The following is a 23,987-nucleotide window of genomic DNA, read 5'->3' as shown; positions in this document are numbered from 1 at the left end:
CCTTGTTGACGATGTTGGTAGCACGCTGGCTGTTGTACGTTGATCGCATTGGGTTCTTCAGACGAAATCCTTTCGGTATCAGGCCAAGTTTCTTCGTTGTAGAAAGGAAAAATATATCCGAATGTGTCTGGGCTAGTTTTGTCACAGTTCTCTCGGTTTTCCTTCGAGCGTGGAGGCAATTCGCATGTAGAATATCCATGTTGATAAGGTAGTCCACGTGTTGGCAAGATAAAAAGATAAGTAACAAAGCTGCAACAAAGTTCATGCTGTATTCACCAACGGTTTATTTCTTCACACAAATTTTCGAGCGTCTCGCCGCCCTTTCTCAAGTGTTGATACTGAGAGAACAATAACAAAATTAAGCCATAACAATATATTGCAACCGTGTTACCAAGGATGCGCGCTTTAACGCATCAATGCTAGGCATCCTAACACCCAGCGCGCATCCTGGCAACAGTGCAATGTTACGTCATAATGAAATTACAATGAGTATAAAGCATACATGAAAAAACTTGGCACGACTGATACAGAAGTTATTCCTCTGAATACGCAGCTGCGGTGGTAATGTAAAAGCAGTGCATTATTTCTTTCAAAATTCAACATACACATAAATTAACTTTAATTCTAGTGTATAGATAATCTTTACATAATCTGAAATTATCATGATTAATATAAACATTCGATTTTTAAAAATCAAACTGAATCGTCACACTGATGATATCAATTTGATATATATATATATATATATATATATATATATACATATATATATATGTATATATATATATATATATATATATATATATATAAATGATCTAGTTCCACTTTTGTGGGGTTTGAGGTGGGCGGTCACATTTAAAGCGAACTAAACGATGCACTATTTATACGATGTAATGGCAACTATTAAATATCCCTCAAATGAAAATGACTTCTGAAAAGAACGCAAAAATCCCTAAAGTTTACTCGGAGGGGAGAGCGCTGCTTCCAGTCAGTCGTCACGGCGTGCGAATCTCGCACAGAGCGCGGAGGACGTATGCACGCTCGGAGCTGTCATGAATACATAATTAGCTGTGCAGTGTTCTTTTTAAACTATCGTTGTGCAGCCCCAGCATAACATTTACAGCTCATTTTTACATTAAATGAAAGAAGAAAGCTCAAGGTCTAATTTAATGACAATGATTTGATAATACTGGAAAGGGAATTAGGGTAAAAACACGAGTAATTTCACGCGTTGAAGATATAAAATTTAAACCCGAAAGAAGTGGGTCAAATACGTTCTTAACCACCTTGCATCTCTTTCAAACTAAATAAGTAGCATACTTGATTATCTTATTTTCAAAATATGGAAAAATCAAGTCACTCTGTCTTTTATAACTCATGGGATCCAGCAAATTACAACAGTACGTCACACCTTCGTACAATGCTGGATCGTGATTGGTCAGAAACGACGGTCGCACGACGTCATCACATCGTCTGCTACAGTGGTTTTTTTACTTCCTGTGTCGGATCTCGAAGACTGAAACTCGGCTTAAACGTGTATATAATAGGTTTATTCTTTCATATTCTGTCAAAATTTCGTAGATAATTATTTAAGGATTCGTTATCGCCACTTTGTGTTCGTATGGATTTGTCATTTGTTTGACTACTTGCAGATACGAGCACGTCAGCAATTTCACACGTTGTAAAAAACAAACAAACAAACACTTGGGTTTAGTCCCGTAAACTAATATTTGTGTTACGATGTTTCTCATGCCTTTTCTTTTCTGAAATGTTCCATCGTGATTTTCTTTTCATGTTTAGTCTTACATCAAGTTGTCTGGCAAGTTACGGTTTAATAAATAATATAACCCTGTGTCTATTTTTTCCTTGGACATTCTCAATCCTTCAAATTATATTTCTGGTTTTGATGATATGTCCGCTAGATTATGATTTATCCACTTATTTTTTAATTCTAATTTAGATTTTATTCGACTCTTCCGACCCCATTCCGGGGTATGAGAGTACAACACATAAATACAAGATATGGTTATAACAATATCAAAGAATACATGTTTGTGATATATTACAATGATGTATATAAAATAGTCTATACCTACTTAACATATATACAGTGATATACAAATTGGCAAGCAAGGTTAACTAATCGTATGAACCATACGACCAAACAATCGTGACATACAACTACAAAAAATGTACTAGAGACCGAGTATCACTGGATGCTTAATTTTTCTACCACTACGAGTTACAATATTTTCCTTCTTGACTACAGTACACTCAACTTGTTCAGGCTTCTGCAAATTTGCAAAATATGACATGATCAGCCTCACAAATAATACTAATCTTTTAAGCTGTCCTAAATGCGTGCATGAAAATAATCTGGACATGTGGAATGAGCAAGGACGTTTAACCAAATAATGATTGCTTAAATATAACTACCTTTCCTTTTCAAAGAAGGGACATACGAAAACATAGTGAAATTCATCACCCGTTTCATGCCTATCACAACAAGGGCATTGAAAATCCCTTTCATCAAATGACTGTACAAATCTTCTATTATTAACTGGCAACTTAACCTACATCTAAAACGGCTCAATGAAATTCTATCCCTCCTACTCAACTGGACTAAATACCTTTCAAAGAGACTATTCGTCTTAAAAATCCTATAATTTAAACATACTCTATTTGACCAAACATTTGCCATCAAATCCTGTTTAGATATATCACTTAATCTCAGCTTCAAGGTGCTCAATATCCAGTTATTTCTAAATCCTTCCCCTTTTCTAAGCCATACAACACCAAGACCAGCATTGTTTAAAATTTCCTCAATATGAGATATCCACTTAGACACAAAAGTCGTGTCCTGTTGACTTATTAATCTTTGGAGTGTATAAAACCTGAATGAATATTTAGCAGAAGAACCCTTTATGATCCTCAGCCAAAAGCTAACCATACGATATTTAACAGTATTAGCCAGTCGTGTTCTCCCGGTTTCTGCATATACCATACAATCTGGTGTAAATTTATGTACACATAACAACGATTTCAAGAATTTCCTATGAAAAATTTCAATTTGACTCAAATCCTCAAAACCCCAAACTTCACACCCGTACAATAGTATTGGTAACACTAACTGATCAAACAGTTCGCATTGAATATCCACAGGAAGCTTGAGTTTCTGAACCTTTAGTGACATAGAAAAAAGTGCTTTCCTTGCCTGTGTCACCTGTTTAGAAATAGCCTTCTTAAAACTTCCATTATAATTAAATTGAATACCTAAATAAACAAAATCATCCACTACATCAAGTTTGTCTTCACCAAAACTGAACAATGGAAAGTTACGTACTTTGCCTCTTGAGAAAATCAGGACTTTAGTTTTTGTAGTATTGACACTTAACTTCTAATCTATACAATATCGATGCAATGCATTCAAAGCCAACTGAAGCTCTTCTGGACTGTCGGCTAAAATAAGAGTGTCGTCTGCATACAACAATGTATATAAATGTATAAAAAGATCCTCATTAATTTCTTTGTCTAAAATATCAACACAAACTTTTTCAAACAAAAACTGCAGTCCCTTGAAACGGCAACTCCAAAACTCAACGATTCAAAATCATTGAGATATAATGCAAAAAGCAGAGGCGATAAATTTTCACCCTGCCGTACACCAGCATTACACCGAAAAGCCTCAGAATGTTGACCATCTACTAATACACAAAATTTGGCTTGAGCATACATATTCTTTATAACTGTAAAGACCTTACCATCCACCCCAGACCTCAACATTTTATGCCAAAGTGATACCCTATCAACCATATCAAAGGCTTTCTTAAAATCAATGAATGCACAATAAATTCGCTTGCGTTTAGACAAATATATATCAATTAAAGTTTTCAAAACAAAGGCGTGATCCATTGTAGAATATCCAGTCAGTTTTTTAACTGGAACTTGGAAGCTGCAGCTGGGGACTACTGGTGATTTGCATGAATGTTAATCTTAAATAATTTGATGAACTATTAATCATGCCACATGTTTTTATCATTATTATATGTGACAGTGCACCTCAAAACAAACAAAAAGTCGCCAGACATGAATTTTTAGTTAAGACATATTCTGAAAGAACAGACTTTAAGCTTTAAAATGATGTATAACTCAAATCAAATGGACTCTCCTAACCAATCTAAATATTGGAAAAAAAGCACAACCTCAGAAAAAGTGTTAACTGAGAAAAGAGGCTCTGAAGTACAGTGTCTATTCAAGCGCTTAATCTTTACCAAACCGTGCTGGCTGTGCGATGAATGGAACAAAAAACAGGAAGTAAACCACTGGAGTAAAAACAATGAAGGGATTATTAGATTAAACTGAAATTAAACATGTCTCATTACCACATTCTGTCCATAATTAATGCCAACTTTCAAAGCAGTAGCACAATCCTTGCAAAAGTTATTAGAGTTGAAAGTGAAGAGTGTGGACAAGGTTTTTCAGAAATGAAAAAGGGATTCTGAAGACACACCTAATCACACTATTCTATCAAAAATGTTTGAGATAAACTGCTAAAACACACACTTTCCTGCCCGTTTTATGATACCAAATTTTAGCATGATGTAAAAGAAGACCTGCTCTTTCAGAAAATATGAAAAAGTCAAGTTCGGCTAGGTTGACCCATTTCACTTGTTTTCAGTCCTCACGCAAAATCAGTGTGTGCGACTTTATGTTCGTTTTGAGGTGCACGGTCACATATTATTATTATTATTATTATTATTATTATTATTATCATTATTATTATTATTATTCTAGAGCCCGAAGGCCTGGATTCATGAAGCAAGCAGTTTCGTTTTCTTTTCAGGGTGATTATTTAAAATGTTAATTTCCCCCCTTTTTTTTGGGGGGGGGGGGGAGGGGGGTACTCCCGATTCCACAGAAGACTCTCTGGAAATGAACAATTATGAACCAGCATAGAATCAGAAGCATTTCATTGAACAATCTTCCTGATAATTGCATTTCAATGTTGGCAGCTCTATTTTATGAATGCAAACGAAATACTTTCAAGGACACGCCAAGCTTCGCGCCATATGTAGGAAAAATCTTGACTTCGGCGATCGCAACTTCCGGTGCGAGTCTCTTTTTAGTCAGTTTTTGAACGAATTTTTAAGTAACTTACAGATATTGCATCTTTTCGATTTTTACAACAAGTATCGGTACATGCTTTCTCTGCCGAATTGAAAAAAAAAAATTAGAGTATGAAAAGTTTTATACCAGTCAGGATCCAGCAAAATAGAGGTTTATGTTTCGAATACATCAAAACTACGAGCAAAATATAAGGTAAATTTAACGAGAGATTAAACATTGAAAATATTTTTAAGAATGGACAAATTTTATATCAAAATAAAGAGTACGAAACGGGTAATTGGACTCACACCACCATGTCGAAATCGTATACACAGCAGCGCTAACTGCATGGCAACTGTTTTGGAGCTTGTACAGAGTCTCGCAAAATCCCGTGAAACCTCAAATTCGCGAGACGGTCATGCTCATCGAGTAAACACTGGCACACGAAACCTCATTATGCCTAATTTGCATACGGCGTGACGACTGACTGCTTCCTCTTTTTCCTAGTTACGGTTGGCAAAATATCCACTGCCTTTTAAGTCAAGGCGCAGTGACCCAGAAAAAATGACTTCGTTCAACCCACCCCGCAGAAAAGGTTTGACTGCATGGGGTGGTCGGTTGGACCCTCTGGAACACCCCTAGGTAGTATGTGATTCCAAATTGTGGTATCAATAAAATTTTACAGGCCACTTTAGTTGAGACAAGACCTTATTCTTCGAAAAAGAGTCTGCGCGTTCTAAGACTACTACACGCACCACGCGCGCTGCTACAGGCGCAAGTGCCAATGGTGCGTGTAGTAGTCTTAGCGCACGCAGACTTTTTCTTCGACAAACAAGGGTTTTTGCCTGCAAACTAAGTTTTCATGCCAAGTTGGGGTCGGTGTAGTGTAGTTTCTAGCCGTTTTTATTTCGTCTTTATTTCTCCGAGTTGTAGCAAGCCGAGTGAGAGCGCATACCAAGTGATTGCGACGCCCTAACCGTTTTTTTTTCTCAATCACTGGGTATGCGCCCTCACTAGGCTTAGCGCAATACAACGGGCTTCTGCACAATGCACAAGCTACAACTCACAGAAATACAGACGAAATAAAAACGGCTAGAAATTAGACTAGGGTGGTGACGCTTGTCGCTATTGGGGCACTGAAAATGGCAAAATTATCACAGTTTTTGCATTTATTTCATGAAGAATTCATCAAAACGCCATAAAACTATATATGTACATGTTGCTAGAGATGTCAGCAGTACAATGGGATACATTGTAAGGTATAATATTGTGCATGGTATCCATGGTAACCGGATGCCTACAGGTGATTGGTAACCCCCAAAATGCCTCCTACTGCTTCCAAACATTGATTTTTTTAAAATTTTATAGATGCAATAAAAAAAGTTTATCGATTATCGTTAACAAAAGTTTTCTCTTGTTGCCATGGCAACCAGTATTATCCAATCAGGATTCAGCTGTCAGTAACTTAAAAACTAAAGCCCATAATTTCAAAAAGCTCTTTTACTTCCATACATGTTACATATCATTGTAAAGCTCAGAGCTTTCTCTTTTGAGCCATGTATAGAGAAGTGGGAAGTCATTTTGGCCTTCTTTTTGTGGATTTCAATCTTGGAGGTCACAAATTGATTGTCTAATTTGTCGCATGTGGGAATGGCAGCTTGTGAAAATAATTCGTAATCTTGCCTCTGGCCACTACTGGTAAAAAAAAAATCATATATGTATATGTATATACTAGGCATCCTAACACCCAGCGCGCATCCTGGCAAACAGTGCAATGTTACGTCATAATGAAATGACAGTGAGTATAAAGCATACATAAAAAAATTGGCACGACTGATACAGAAGTAATTCCTCTGAAGAAGCAACTGCGGTGGTGATGTAAAAGCAGTCCATTATTTCTTTCAAAATTCAACATTCACATACATTAACTTTAATTCTAGTGTATAGATAATCTTTACATAATTACATCAGGGGACTGCAACAGCAAGAACGTAGTTACAGCCTTACATGCAAGCAATGTCCCCTGGCTGTCTACATCAGAGAAACAACAAACTTCCGACAACGATTCAACAACCACAAAAGCACCATAATCAGAAGTCAAACACAACATCCAGTCGCACAACATTTCAACAAAACAAATCACACACTAACAGATCTGCAATGTTGCATTTTATACAAGGACATGGAAGCCTTTGAAGAAAGACACATGAAAGAACTAAAAACAATCAAACAAGGAGCTTCCAGGGACAGGGCCTGAACGTAGATCTATCATGGCTCACGAACTACACTTTTTACAAGTAGGTGCGCCGCTAACTGTTGTATGTTCTCCCGTTTACCCCGCTGCAATAGGTCTTATCATTATATTGCTTGAGTAATATAATGCTGACACTATCTTTTTAACCATTTCTTGGAACCAGTCTTGTTTTCACTCTGAGACGTATTGTGACGTATCTCTTTAATCAAAAGAAGAAAAAAAAATGATTTTCACATATTTCATAGTTATGCTATAGTCTCAGATTATCTAAATACTATCTATTCACCAGAATTTGGAAGTTAATGTATGTGTATGTTGAAGTTTGAAAGGAATAGTAAACTGCTTGTACATTTTTAACATAACCATCACAGTGTGACGATTCAGTTTGATTTAAAAAAAATCGAATGTTTATATTAATCATGATAATTTCAGATTATGTAAAGATTATCCAGCCGTTGAAAACGTTAAATGATATATGCCTACATGGTGTATTGTATTCATGCCATGAGCGTAAATCCCGGGGATGGGGGAATGCATCCCCCCCCCCAGAAATGGAGGAGCCTGATGGCTTGTACAATCATTACCCCTGAAATTTGGAAAAAAAAAAGAAGCAGAAATGTGATTGTATCAATTTTAGGGCATATTGCATTACGTTTTTACGCCCGCCTTCAGAGAGCTAACAGAGCTTAATAGTTTTCTATATTTTAGGTTATGTATACATAATTTCCTCAAGCGCTCGCTCGCTTCGCTCGCTCGCGAAAATAGTAATATAGACATAAGATATGGTCCAGACATTGACAACGTCAAATAATATAGGCCTACACGCATTATGACGCGTGCAACTCGGTACCATCTGTAAATTACGTACGAAAACAAACAAACAAACAAACAAACTGCCACCATAATTGAACCCCCTTAATTTCCTCCTGAATCACTGAGCAAACGACGATGACACTGATGACTCAGTCAGGATATATCTATGGGAATACACAGGGATGATCAGAGGCGTCGATCCTACGGGGGTGCAAATGGTATTTGCCCCACCCCCTGGAAATGTTGGGGGCAAACATAATCATTTGTTTCCCCCAAACAATTCCCGATATGAGGACAAATCTCGAACTTTCTTGATGGATAATTGTCCACATACCGCCGGAAGTATGCACCAGATCGTTGAAATGTGATCACAAACATGCAGAAGCTCCCCGCTGGGTCCCTTCCGATAGGCTTTGTACACTTTTGAGATTGACGTATTTCCTATTATTTTATCAAAGAGTGTGCAGCAGATCTTTCAAGGGATCGTACAGTTCTGGTTGAGACCTAATTTCAGGTTTCTAACATTTTTAGGTGAGATAATGAGAAATCTCATATGAAATATGAAAGAGCATGCAATTTTATGAGGAATTCAACGTTTATTTGATAAAAATTGGTTTTGAAATGGCTGAGATATCCAAAAAAGAACGATTCTAATAAAGTGTGGGACCCACACTTTGTAACCATCGCTTTGTTTTACTTTGTTTGTGGATATTTCAGTTATTCCAAACCCGATTTTCATCAAATAAACTTTGAATTCCTCTTAAAATGGTATGCTCTGTGCTATATCATAAGTGTTTTCTTGGTATCTTGCAAAAATTCGAAAGCCTATTTCTCATCTCAACCAAAACTGTACTATCCCTTTCACTTACAAAACTTCCCTCATATCATACATTCAGAGGCGTCGATGGCGGGAGGGAGGTACGGTTCTCCCATAAAAGTATTGGGGGCAAACATATCATTTTGCTCCTTCTCATACTTTCCGAGATGTGGAAATTTTCTTGTTTTTTTTTTTGATAGAAAACTGTCTAAATATTTCACCCAAAGATGGTTGAATTTCAATGCTGAAAAATAGAAAATCTCCCTCACGTAAGAAGGGGCTAGGCCTACCCCCTTCCATACCCTCCCCGTTCGGTCGTTTCTCCTAGATAAAGTTTTAGATTTACAGATTTCAAAATTTTTCATCTAAAGTGTGCACCAGGTCTGTCACTTCGGTTTTAAAAGAATGCACAAGTTACGTCGGGTGGGTGGGAGGAGATATCTAGATAGTTTCAATTAACGGAGGGTTTCCCTCATGGATTTAGTACACTTCTGGGATTGAAATTTTCCCAGATTCCATCATTAATGTGTTTATGAGATATTTTCATCTTAATTCTAAAACTGTAAAAGCTCCCTGGTATTCAGGGGTGTCGATCCTGGAGGGCTAGGGCGCAAGCATGTCATTTTGTCCCCAATGATTCCAAAAATGAGGAAAATTTTTTTTTTAATTCATTTGATTTGATTTGATAGAAAACTGTCTAAATATATTACCCATATAACGCATATACAGTTTTTGATAGAAAACTCTACAAATATTTCACCCATATTATGCACCAAATCCTTGAATTTCAGTTCTGAAAATGCAAAATCTTCCTCACGTGGGGGGATACCCTCTCTCACACTCTCATTTCATCGCCTATTATATACTGAATACACTTTGTGCAGAAGTGCAGAATATTTCATCCCAAAATGTGCATCAAATCTGTCACTTCAAATCTAATAAATTCAGAAGTTCCCTCATCTTTTTTCTCTACTCTGTTCCTATGCATTTGAATTAGACTTGGCACGCTTTGGGGATTGACTATTTTCTGATCATTCCTCAAAAGCGCGCATTAGATTGTTTTATTTCAATTCTAAAAATGCAAAAACTTCGTTAGGTGGAAGAAGACTACCCTCTCCCACACAGTCTTCCCGTCAACTTCCATACATTTGGTACACTACAGTGATTTCGCACACGCAGATCAAGATTTTTGCTTTTTTGATACAAAATTGCTCAAATATTTCACCCAAAGTGTGTACCAAATTGCTGAATTTCGATCCGGAAAACGCAAAATCTGTCTCGCATAGGAGCGGGATACCCCCTCCCACACACCCTTCGGTCCTTAGTACACTTTTATAGATTGACAGATTTCCAAGTGTTTCATTCAAAGTGTGCTCCAGGTCTGTTACTTCGGTTAAAAAAATACAAAAGTTCCATCGGGTAGGTGGGAGGAGAAACTTTCAATAAACGGAGGGTGTTACCCATAGATTTAATACACTTCTGGGATGGAAATTTTCCCGTATTCCATCGTAAATGTGTTCACGAGATATTTTCATCTGAATTCTAAAAATGTAAAAGCTCTTCATATGCAGGGGTGTCGATCCTGGAGGGCTAGGGCGCAAGCATGTCATTTTGTCCCCAAGGATTCCTAAAATGACAGTTGGGGACTTAAGTGATGAGTTTGCTTTCATCCCAAAGGATCCTGTGTTCACAGGTATGGGCATGGTGAATGATAGCAGACTTGAACCTAAAGCCCCTTTGATTCTTCCTGAGGGTATTTTAAACCGGATTTTCACCTCAATTACCTTTGAGAACATGCTTGCCGAAATGTCGGGACTGGGACGGTCCTTTTCAGGGTCAAATACATGCTGCCTTGAATGTAGACTAAACGTGCCCACTTGAGGATGGCGTCTGCAACAGTGATCTACGGCGCGAGCTGCGTCAGCAGTTCCTGGGCCTCCCGGAATGTGATCGTTGTTGTATCGCGTTGGTCTCGATTCGGACACACAGGAGATATACGTTCAGACAGCATTGGCTAAAGGCTACGGCATAACGTGCGTACTCATGCGACATAGTACCTTTGTATGCGGTGTCGTATTATCGTCGGTCGAAAACTACAAACAGAGAACAAAGCAAAAGACCGCTCGTATCGTGTCATCATGTTAACACCTTGTGCTACTGCAAGTAAGCTTTAGATTTACTGTATACAGATCATGTAACATGTTGTAGTTATGGGTACGAGGAAAAACTCAGTTTTGTCCAGCACTTGCATGTCAGTTCTAAATGGTCATGTACTGCAAGGCCATGGGAATAGATCTACATTCAACTTCATGCAGTTCCACCAGTGTGCTAGAGTGTCAACAGCATGGAAGATAACCCATTCACAGCAGAGTAAATTGAGATTTCTAATCTTACTACTGATATTGAGTGGAGATATTCAATTAAACCCTGGCCCTAGAGTGAACAATGTCTTTCCGTGTGGAGTCTGTGAGCGACCGGTAACGTGGTCCCAAATAGCAGTATGCTACTCAAATTGCTCACTCTGGCACCACAAGTCATGTGAGAGTATAACCACGCAAGACATGTCTCACTTCTCACAAGTCCGAAGTTGTATGGCACTGCCATAAATGTAATAGTGCTAACATCGACAGCTTCACTTTCCATCACTATGAACTGGAAGAGTCAAACACCTACTTCCAACTCGCCAACCTCAACGACGTACCTGTAGAAAGAGAAGCCAACGTACGTCTACACCAAGTTCGACTAGTAGTAGTTTGACTGCTCCAAGCTTGGAGATCAGGTCTCGTCGTAGTACTTCTTCAGAGTCAATACCTGACAGCGAAAGACCAAGTACTATCTCTGGCTCTAGTCTGGAAAGCGAAAATAGCAGAATTTTTCAGAAAAAAAACTGGTAACATTAGATTCTTGACTGTAAACTGCGGCAGCGTGAGAGGAAAGACGGCAGTACTTAAAAAAAAGTACTTAAAAAATCTGTGGCACAGAATCCTCGCTCCAAGAAATTCAACCTATCCTGGACCCGGGAGAAGATGCCATCAAGAACAGCGAGGTGTTCCCATTGTGATACTAAATCTACAGGAACGTCAGAGATGGTTGCGGAGGCGGTGTTTTCATAGGAGTACAACGAGAAGTCTTGTGCAGTGTGAACTCCCAAACGCAGTCACGGAATGCGAGATTAATAATTATTGGACAAAGATCCAACCAACTGCCGAGATCAGCTGAGACATATTTTGGAGTCTTTTATACGCCTCACCGCAGTCCCTCAGATGTCAAGCGACTTGATGAGTCCCTAAAGAAGTTTCTTGGGAAACAGAACAAGACCATTGTGATCACAGGCAATTTCAAAAGCCCTGATATAGGCTGGCAAACTCTCAATCTGCGTCAGAATGCTCAAGACAGAGAAGTCCAACAAGCCTTGATCGACCTTGCGTTGGAACATGGACTGGTCCAGATCAACTGAGGCATATTTTGGAGTCTTTTATATGCCTCACCGCAGTGCCTCAGATGTCAAGCGACTTGATGAGTCCCAAAAGAAGTTTCTTGGGAAACAAAACAAGACCATTGTGATTGCAGGCAACTTAAACTGCCCTGATATAGGCTGGCAAACTCTAACTCCGCGTCAGAATGCTCAAGACAGAGAAGTCCAACAAGCCCTGATCGACCTTTCGTTGGAACATGGACTGGTCTAGATCCACAGCCAAGCTACAAGATATAACATCTTAGATATCGTGCTGACAAACAACCCAACACAAGTGAAATCATCTGCAGCATCGCAGGTATCAGCGATCATGCCATGGTGGTCACAGACTTTCGCATGAAAACAGTTATTGTAAAGACACCACGGAGAAAGATTAATAAGTACTCACAAGCTGATTGGGACGAGATGAGAAAGGATGTAGCCAACCTATCTGAGATGGTCGTTGAAAGAAAGAGGCAAGGGACAAATGTTCAAGACCTATGGATTACGCTGCGAGACTCGTTTTAAGACATCAAAGAACAAAGGATCCCCTCTAAGTCGAGCAGCAGCAGACGGTCACTTCTTTGGTTTAACTACAAGCTGAAAAGGATGGTGAAGAGGAAGTCACGGATGTTCAGGAGAGCTAAGCAATCAAACTCATGGGATGCCTATATACGGCCTTTCAACACCTGTGTAGATAAGAGTTACGTCGAGCTGAGAGGGACCACTTCATCTCCTCCATTGTCGATGAACTTGAAATCAGCAAGAACTCCAAACCCTTCTGGAGCTACATCAAGGCAAAGAGGAAAGACAGGAATGGAGTCCCGCCCCTCATGCTGGAAGGAAGCTGGTGAAGGACAGTAGGACCAAAGCAACCACCCTCCTGCAATAGCTTACATCTGTGTTTACAAGGGACCAGACCAATAGCATGCCCAACATTGAAAAGAGCTAGAACTGCTCCCTCCTCCCTTGAAGATTACAGCTGATGGAGTTCTCAAGCTATTACAGGACGGCAACATCCATAAAGCTTGTGGACCGGATAATATTCCTAACATCATCCTGAGACAGTGTGCCACCGAACTTGCACCAGCTTTGAGTGAGATATTCCAGCTCTCCCTGGACACTGGGGCACTACGTACTGATTGGTTGCAAGTCAACGTCACACCAGTTTTCAAGAGTGGGGATATCCACCAGTCGGCAAACTACCGTCCCATCTCACAAACGTCGGTCACATTTAAGCTCCTGGAACATATCATATGTAAACACCTCTTTGATTACCCGGAGGAAAACAACATCCTAACTCACTTAAACCATGGTTTCAGATCAGGATACTCAAATTGAAACCCAGCTGATCACAGCCCTCCATGACTTGTTGTAAGCAAACGACCAAAGGAAGCAATCGGACATTATAGTGTTTAACTTTTAAAAGGCTTTCGATAAGGTACCCCGTGAAAAAAAAAACCATCAAAAATCTCCTACATTAACTTACGTCCTTCGGAATCATCGGTTATACCCACACATGGCTCAGGAACTTCCTAACAAAACGCCACAGACATGAAAGACGTCGTTGATGGAGAGATCTCCCACGATGCACATGTTGTTTCGGGTGTGCTTCAGAGGACAGTACTCGGGCCACTATTGTTCCTTTGCTATGTAAACGACCTACCAGACACAGTGAGGTCGCAAATAAGGCTGTTTGCAGCCGACTGTCTCCTTTACCGTCAGATCAATAACCAGGAAGTCCACTACATCCTACAAAACGACCTGACAGCTCTGGTCTCTTGGGCACATGCATGGGGTATGTGCTTCAATGCAAAGAAGTGCTACACCATAAGTGTCTGAAGTAAATCATCCTTCTACCAACTCGGTAGCCATATCCTGCAGTACTTCCATGCCATTCGTTACTTAGGGGTCACTATCTCAGAGGACCTCAAGTGGAAGAAGCACGTTGAAAAGACCACGCAAAAGGCGAACTGAGTTTTATTCCTCCTTCGGAGAAACCTCCATTTTTGTCCTGTTGACGTTAAGCGAACAGCCCATACTGCACTGGTAAGATCACTTCTTGAATACGGTGCCACTGGCTGGGACCGGTATCTGCAAAAAGATATAAACAGACTTGAAAGCGTCCAAAGAAGAGCTGTTCGCTTCACCATAGGAGATTATGTGTCTAGAGGTGACTTCTTTATCACAAAAACAAGCTGACTAAATTGCATCTCCCAAGTTTGAAGGGAAGAAGAAGGAACCTCGAACTCACCCTCTTCTTCAAAGTGGTCGGGGATGGGGGGTGGTGCCGGCTCTCCCAATTCAAACTTTTGTTGTACAAAAGTCAGACGACGTGTCTGTGTTAAGCAATTAACAAACTGTAATACTGTACGTTTGATAATCTAGATAGACAAGTGACAAAGAACAGTAAGTGCTTTACTGAAATAAGAGCACGAACGGAACAATTCAGGGACTCATTCTTCCCTTCTACCGTCATCGAGTGGAACCACCTGAGTGACGCCACTATCAACTCGCCATCAATCGCCCCATTCAAAAAGGCCATCAATAGAACCTTCTAATCATCCCCTGCGCCCTCTCTCGTCCGATGCGTTGTGCCCATTAGGGCCCTGCATCGCACACATCCAGATCCAGATGTGCAGCGCTGCAGACGACATACATAAACAACCATATTGCAGTATTGCGCCAGTGATCTTTGTAGGAAACTACAGAAAAGGGAGAAATGTGGCTCGTTCATCGTCATTCAAGTTGACATCGTAACTTTTCCTAGGATGTCAAGTTGACATCCTAGTTTTATGAAACGCAATTTTGCTATGATAGCAAGTTTGCATTCCAGCAGAAGTTGACATCCCAGCAGGACTTGCTGGGATGTCAACTTTGGTAGTTTTATGAATCGGGGCCCTGGTGGACACTTTTAGTGAATTTCATTAATTTCTGCACACACACACACACACACACACACACACGAATAAAGGCCTTGATGGGAAGACAACTGGCGCAAAAGGGAGAAATCAGGCTCGTCCATCATCATTCAAGTTGACATCGTAACTTTTCCTAGGATGTCAAGTTGACATCCTAGTTTTATGAAACTGTTCATCCTGTCGAACTTGTGGGCCTTCTTTCCCTAGTGTCGGTCTCCTGAGCTTCTGTTGTGTAGTGTCGAACTCGTGGGCTTTGTTTGCCTTGTTTCGGTCCCTTGATCGTCTCTGCGTAGTGTCGAACTGGTCGGTTTTGTTTGCCTATATAGTCTGGGTGCCAGAGGCTGAACCTTGTTTTACCGTCCACCCAATGTTTTTTGATGGTTTTACCCTATTTCGGGGGTGCTGAATCCGAATCTGGATGATGCAACTCTTGCATCCTGGAGGGTTTTGAGATATTCAAGATGGCCGCCAAAATGGCCGCCATAAAAAACCGGAAATTCCCACGTACTTCCTTCTTAATGGTGATATACTGAAAACAATTGATGATTTTACCCCATTTCGAGGGTGCTGAATCCAAATCTGGATGATGCAACTCTTGCATCCTTGAGGGTTTTGAGATATTCAAGATGGCCGCCAAAATCGCCGCCAAAAACCGAAAGTTCCCACGTATTTCCTTCTAAATGGTATGAAATTAAAAATAATTGATGATTCTACTCTATTTGGAAGGTGCTGAATCCGAATCTGGATGATGCAACTCATACATCCATCAAGTTTTTGAGATATTCAAGATGGCCGCCAAAATGGCTGCCAATTAAAACCGGAAATTCCCACGTATTTCCTTCTAAATGGTGAGATATTGAAAAAAAAATGATGGTTTTACCCTATTTCGAGGGTGCTGAATCCGAATCTGGATGATGCAACTTTTGCATCCATGAAGCTTTTGAGATATTCAAGATGCCGCCAAAATGGCCGCCAATTAAAACCGAAATTCCCACGTATTTTCCTTCTAAATGGTGAGATATTGAAAACAATTGATGGTTTTACCCTATTTCGAGGGTGTTGAATCCGAATCTGGATGAAGCAACTCTTGCATCTTTGAGGATTTTAGATATTCAAGATGGCCGCCAAAATGGCCGCTAAAACCGAACTTCCCATGTATTTCCTTCTAAATGGTGTGAATTGAAAATAATTGATGATTCTACCCTGTTTGGAAGGTGCTGAATCGGAATCTTGATGATGCAAACTCATGCATCCAACAAGTTTTTGAGATATTAAAGATGGCCGATAAAATGGCTGTCAATTAGAACCGGAACTTCCCATGTATTTCCTTTTAAATGGCGAGACATTAAAAACAATCGATGGTTTTACCCTATTTGGAAGGTGCGGAATCCAAATCTGGATGATGCAACTCTTGCATCCATAAGGTTTTGGGGCTATTCAAGATGGCCGCCAAAATGGCCACCAATTAAAACCGGGAATTCCCATGTATTTCCTTCAAAATGATGAGAAATTGAAAACTATTGATGGTTTTATCCTATTTCGAGGGTGCTGAATCAGAATCTGGATGATGCAACTCCTGCATTGATGAAGATTGTGAGATATTCAATATGGCCGTTAAAATTTGCCGCTCAAAACGGAACTTCCCATGTATTTCCGTCTAAATGGTGACAATTTGAAAACAATTGGTGGTTTTTATCTTATTTTGAGTGTGCTGAATCCGAAGCTCAGGATACAACTCTTGCATCCTTAAGAGTTTTGAGATGATAAAGATGGTCGCCAAAAATGACCGCCAAAACGGAAATTCATATGTAGACCCCATATTTCCTTATAAATAGTGTACAATATAAAACAGTTGGTGGTTTTACACTATTTTGAGTTTGCTGAATTTGAAGCTCCAGGATACAGCTCTTGCTTCCTTGAGGGTTTTGAGATAATAAAGATGGCCGCTAGAATGGCCCATAAATGGCCGTCAAAATCGAAAATTTCCATGTAAGCCCTATATTACCTTCTAAATGGTGTAAAATTGAAAACAATTGGCGGTTTTATTCTATTTCGAGGGTGCTGAATCTAAACCTGGTTGATGCAACTTTCGTGTTCTTTTTTAAGGGTTTTGAGATGTCCAAGATGACCAAGAGCACCCTCGAAACGTAGTTGCTGAAATTCGTCCATTCGTTAGGGCTTTTAGACGTTCAAGATGACAGCCAATATACATGCTGTAAGTGGCAGAAATTCCAATGTTAATGTATTTTTTCTTAATGGTAAAAATTTTAGAATAAATTGATGGTCTTACCCTATTTAGAGGGTGCTGACGGTCTTTGAAGGTTTTGGGACATCTATAAATGTCCTGCATGAACGAAAACTTCTTAACATTTGCTTATACTTAAATGGTGAAGTACTGTGCTCTAACGCTCTTTAGCACTCCCCTCCATTTCCGACCTTTTTTTGTTATGATTCAGTCACATTTTGTCCATGTATTTCTTCAACTAAAGTATGTTTATTGATTCATGTAAACACATGACGTGTATCTAAATTTCATTTGGAAATGTAAACGTTACATTGTACTTAATTTGTTCATATGCAATTGCCGTATTATATGCTTTGGCCGGAAATGAAACAAAAATGAAAAGAAATGAAATGAACGCGAAGCGGGGGATTAAAACCATGCAGGGTGAAAAGCAATAATTCGTATTCTTAAATTCAACTCAGTTGAGCGAATTTGTCATATCCGCCAAAAGTTATTGACACAATGGTGTTGTAATATACTGAGATATTCCGATATGTCTCAAACGGAACTTTAACACGTACGGCAAAAAAAAAAGAGAGAAAAAAAAGAAGTGATATTGATATCATACTGAAACGTACAAACACAAATATACGACTGAAAATTTCTTTATGCATAATTGTTATAAAATAATGCTTGTGGTCGCCAATAATATGGCTCCACAGATGTGAAGTTAAACCTTTTCGGCTATCAATAGAGTAAAATTGAATTATGGTATGTTGGTAATTGTTGTTGAAACTTGTCTTGTAGTCTGACGAGTCTCGCCTCGTATTCTTGTGAAACTTGTCGCATATTCTGATTACGTCATTGGAAATGGTTGCATTCATGACCACTATAGTAGATATCTATAAGGGTAATTTCAAATGCACTCTGCGCGATTATGATATTCGTAAGTACTGGATTATCAATTATTACCTTCGATGTTGCCGCTTGTTTTTTTTTTATTTAGTTTTTTTTCACGGCGCGTTACCTTTGATATATAATCCATATATACATATATATATATATAATCCATATATACATATATAATATCACATCATATTGCCGAAAAAATTGAAGCATAACTATAAAAACGTCCCACTCGTGTCTTCAACAATGTCATCAAGACCACCAATATAAGCCAAATAACCAATTTGAGTGTTCATGGATGAAGAGATTAAAACTGCTCATGGATTAAGACAGGTAATGTTGGGTAATTTCAGTACACTTTTTTACATCACTATCACAATATGATTTAGATGAACATGTCTTGTCCATTGATTGTTAGTGTTCAAAACTTATCCATTATATGTAGAGGAAACAGTGTAATCTTGAAATTATTCAAAAGTATCTGTAGTCTTGAAAGGTTCATTGCTGGCACACTTGTATCGTACCAACTCAAAAGATATCCGGTATAGAGCTGGTTTCACTGTATATACAGCAAGTTCAAACTGTGCCATTGAGGAAAACCTGAAATCTTACAGTAAAAAAAAATAGGGTAAAACCATCAATTGTTATCAATTTCTCACCATTTATAAGGAGGAAATACATAGAGTTTCCGTTTTGGCGGCCATTTTGGCGGCCATCTTGACTATCTCGGGGTGTATCATCCATCAGATTCGGATTCAGCACCCTCGAAATACGGTAAAACCATCAATTGTTTTCTATTTCTCACCATTTAAAAGCTAAAACATAGAAATTTCCGGTTTTAATTGGCGTCCATTCTGGCGGCCATTTTGGCGGCCATCTTGAATATCTCAATACCCTCAAGGATGCAAGGTTTGCATCATCCAGACTCGGATTCAGCACCCTAGAGATAGGGTAGAACCATCAATTGTTTTCAATTTCTCACCATGTTTTTTGAAGGAAATACATGGGAATTTCCGGTTTTAATTGGCGGCCACCTTGAATATCTCAAAAACTTTATGGATGCATGAGGTGCATCATCCAGATTCGGATTCAGCACCTTCCAAATAGGGTAGGATCAACAATTATTTTCAATTTCACACCATTTAGAAGGAAATACATGGGAATTTTCGTTTTTGGCGGCCATTTTGGCGGCCATCTTGAATATCTCAAAACCCTCAAGGATGCAAGTGTTGCATCATCCAGATTTGGATTCAGCACCCTCGAAATAGGGTAAAACCATCAATTGTTTTCAATTTATCACCATTTAGAAGGAAATACGTGGGAATTTCTAGTTCGGGAGGCCATTTTGGCGGCCATCTTGAATATCTCAAAACCCTCAAGGATGCAAGTGTTGCATCATCCAGATTCGGATTCAGCACCCCCGAAATAGGGTAAAACCATCAAAAAACATTGGGTGGACGGTAAAGCAAGGTTAGGCCCAAAAAGTGGCTTTGGCACCCTGACTAATAGTGTCAAACTCATGGACTGCATCACTCGTGCGGCTATTTACTTGATGTTGCACTCGTGGGCCTTGTTCACCTAGTGTATAACTCGTGAGCTGTATAACTAGTGGGCTGTATGACTTATAGCTAATTGAATCGTGGGCTGTATATTTTGTGGGCTGCTAACTCGTGGGCTGTATGACTCGCGAGTGTTGGTTTCTTGACGTGCACCCATTCCAAATACCAGATATTGTATCTTTCACGTTTTACTCTATGGCTTTTTTTTTTCGAAATGCAGACGAAAGAGATTTGATTCTTGAATATTAAAAATCTTATACAGTGTATCTCTTATATACTGTTCGGAAAAGTTTTGTCACAAGAACTCCTTGTTGATGTATTGAATTATCTTTAAATCTAACATCTTTGCAACCATTCTACAAAGGAAAAGGCAAATGTTATTCAAAACTCTAATCCAGAACAAATATTAATCTAAATCAAACTGACAGAAAAAGTGCAAAATGATAATGATATGACAATTCTATATATCGTCAATGACGAAAAAAATCTTTTCTAAGCGCTTTACTATATTAACAAGAGAATTATGCTAAATCTGTCAATTTGAGTGACATACACTGTGTAGCAAAAATATTCAGAGTTGACAAACCTGAACCACATATCCAGAGACGCACTTGAAGTTCCTTGGCTGGGTGTAGCCATCAATGAGGACGTCCCCCGACAGTCCAGTTGGGTCTTTTCGTGCCGCTAGCACGTCAAGAAGCCTGGTGGTCACATACACGCATACATGGAGATAAAAATAGTGTGCTTTTCTGAATTCTACAGTACATAAATACTTAATCTACTTAAATTATAAGGTCCAACTGCGTCAAACGGCTAATTAACTTTGGCCTTGTTCATTCGACTGATAAATACCAATGTTAAGACGATACAATAAACAGACAACTAAGATCATCTCAGCTATGCTCAAAGACAACTGCCTACATCACTGGACTAATAACTGCATTTTTGTTGGTAGTAGGGCCGAGGCAGCTTTTCTATAAGGGATAATGATTACCGTCGTCTTGTTTATCAATGTAGGTAAAACAGATATTACTAGTCATGAAAATCTATTGATTCTGAGAGTGGTAAAATCTTGTCTCGTCATAACAGTGGTGATCAAACCGTACATCTCTAGTGCCGTTTACATGATAAATGTTTTATTTGTTTCAGATCTCGGATATACAAGCATGATTAATAAGTCATGCATGGCGGAGCACCGTGGAGAGGATTGAAACTTGACACGGCATGGTCATGATAGCGATATTGAAACAACTTTTCTCCTAACTAGTGCACCCATTTCGATTTTAACTCACTGTGGTGAGGCCTAATGAGAAGTAGGCCTACATACACGGCATTTTGCTTCACTTCTTAAATGATGTTCAATTGGATGACTTGTGATTTATAACTCGCGGGGCAACATTGCATAATAATCTTTAATATAGGTTTTCACGATTAAAAAGACAATGGACCGCACTTACGAAGTTTTGCCGCTGCCAGTAGGACCGAGAATTGCGTTCATCCCAGGTTCAAACACTCCGCTTGGGACGAACAAATAAAGTGATTACTATGGTGCTTTATAATTTCGGTACATGAGATGAAATGATACCTTTTTTTAACTTGAGAATTTGAGTGATCAAATATATCTTTTATTTATGTTTAAAAACTTTTTCCAGGGTCTGTCGGTTTTCGACCAGCCAGGACAACGGGAAGTGGCTGTATCATGTTACGACGGAGTCAACAGGGTGGAGATAATGCATATTGTCGTGCGATTTCATTTTGAGGGAGATAATGCGCATTGTCGTTAGTTTTCGTTTCCTCGATCAGAAATCTCAACACATTATTTTGCTGAATAGCTCATAATCCTTGACAAATACATGCATTCCGACATCTGGTATAGCATCCATTTTAACAATTCAAAAATTGTGAGCTGGCATTGTATGAAAGCTTGTGATGCTATTGCTGGCAATGTGCACCTCCATGTAGTCATGACAACGTGCATATCGTTATGTAATGTATCATTATGCTAATTTGTCCCTCCTGTGACGTCATCGAGGGCAAGAGAAAATTTGATGGATATGAGAAGGCTGCGCTTTGCACAGTAAAGAAAAATGAAATTGAATATATATATGGGCCTATATATATATATATATATATATATATATATATATATGTATACATCTAGCAGTCAAAGGAAACCGAATCGCAAACATGAATTTGACCAACACAACAATGGAAGTTTGGGGAAAATTGGACAATCTGTCTATAAAAATTCAAACATTTTCACTTTTGTACTATAATGAAAGGACGCTTGGTTTATCTCTGTCAGAAAACTGCGGAATATAGGTTTTCCCGTTCATTTTGACACTTTTTTTTCATTCAGTTGAAGAGATTTAGTTCAATTTCGACCCGAGAAATCTGGAATATGCCAATCCTAGTTTCAAATTCGTCTTTTGTCGATCATTTTCGAACAAAGTCTATTCAATTTAGTCATTTGTCACACATTCTTGTCGTTTACAATTCAAATTCGTCCATCACTCTCGCTGCATACGTAATAGCAAAAGCAATTTCGTCTTTTAGCGATCTTTTAGCGATGTCTTTTCTGTTGAGATTTCTTGATTATTTCATTTTTCTGCAACCATTCACTTTTTTTCACAATATAAGAGTGACATACACACACGTGTACCAACTCCGACAAAAACACAGAAACACATACACACGCGTGAACCACACACACACACACACACACACACACACACACACACAAACAAACACACAAACAAACAAACATACCCGAATCAGAGTACACACTGAGACAAACATATGTTTGTCGCACAAACGAAAACAGTGATCCACGATTTCAAGGCTCATTACCTGATTATGGTGAAAGACAATCTTACATAGGTAGGGACCTAGAGTTTACGCAAGTTATATATATTGTCACGACATGACTAAAGATCGTAATTCCTGTTTTTAATGGGCTTGTGCCGAAAGGGTGGGTTGGGTGGAGGCGCGTCGCGTTAATGGGAACACCACCCTTCGTCCAAAGCTCCCCCGGTTTTGCCGAAAGGGTGCGTTGGGAGCGTTGGGTTGCGTCGCGTTGACTGGAACCCCACCCTTCGTCCAAAGCCGCCCCCCCCCCCCCGGTTTTGCCGAAAGGGTGCGTTGGTACTTTTTCTCATGTAATATTAAAAGACGAGTTTTGAATTCATATTTAACCTTCAAACAACCATTTCAAAGAGGCTATCTTCCGGATCGGTTTACACTCTATTACCACTTGGTCTACAGCCAGTTGGTCTAATAGACTGTTTAATATCAGTTGGTCTAATAACCATCAGTTGGTCTAGTCATCATTTCGTCCAATTACTGTTTGATCTGATTGTTATTTGGTTAAATTACTATTTAGTCTACAGTCAATTCGTCTAATAATAACCATTTGGTCTATTTTTGGTCTAACACCAATTTATATCATCAAATACCGATTTGGTCTATTATGAGTTGGTCTAATTCCATTTCGTCTAATCATCAAATGGTCTAATAAACCCAAATTTGTCCAATCATTAATTTTGGTCCATTGCCCAGTTGGTCTAGCCTCTGCCTATCATCATTTAGTCTACACCCATTTAGTCTAATAATCATTGATCTTATTGTCATTTGGTCTAATAGCCAGCCTCCTGGTCTAATCAGGTACCATTTGGTCCAATCATCGTTTCGTCTATATGATCAACTGGGCTTTTTTTTTTTTTTTTTTGGGGGGGGGGGCCTTTTTCTACGACTACGGACTACCCTCTGACCCTGCATTGAGGGAGAAAACATATGTTCATACACATGAAATAAGATTAGGGTAAAGTTTAGGGTCCCTCGCCCCTCCCCCATGGTGCCAGGCCAGCACCCCCAGAAGCTGGACTATATACAAGTGTATAGATAAGCCACTGATTATCCACATGATCCTTGCCC

At 39.2% G+C, this 23,987-nt stretch overlaps 1 protein-coding gene and 1 pseudogene across 1 annotated transcript in view; both read right to left on the bottom strand.

The window, feature by feature from the left end:
* LOC139741815 (broad substrate specificity ATP-binding cassette transporter ABCG2-like) overlaps window positions 1-22,020 on the bottom strand; it is a 113,118-nt gene extending 91,098 nt beyond the window's left edge. The window contains 3 exon segments of the mRNA XM_071652401.1: window positions 20,641-20,755; window positions 21,512-21,571; window positions 22,007-22,020. Coding sequence (XP_071508502.1) covers window positions 20,641-20,755; window positions 21,512-21,571; window positions 22,007-22,020 — 189 coding nt within the window.
* LOC139741826 (uncharacterized) lies at window positions 2,196-3,813 on the bottom strand (annotated as a pseudogene).
* Window positions 22,021-23,987: the final 1,967 nt, after the last annotated feature.

The sequence above is a fragment of the Diadema antillarum genome, unplaced genomic scaffold (assembly GCF_040938485.1).
Source record: "Diadema antillarum isolate AM-2024a unplaced genomic scaffold, OU_Dant_1.0 seq00000955_RagTag, whole genome shotgun sequence".
NCBI lineage: Eukaryota > Metazoa > Echinodermata > Echinoidea > Diadematoida > Diadematidae > Diadema > Diadema antillarum.
The sequence above is the reverse complement of the archived record's forward strand: the minus strand, read 5'-3'. Positions and strand labels throughout refer to the sequence as shown.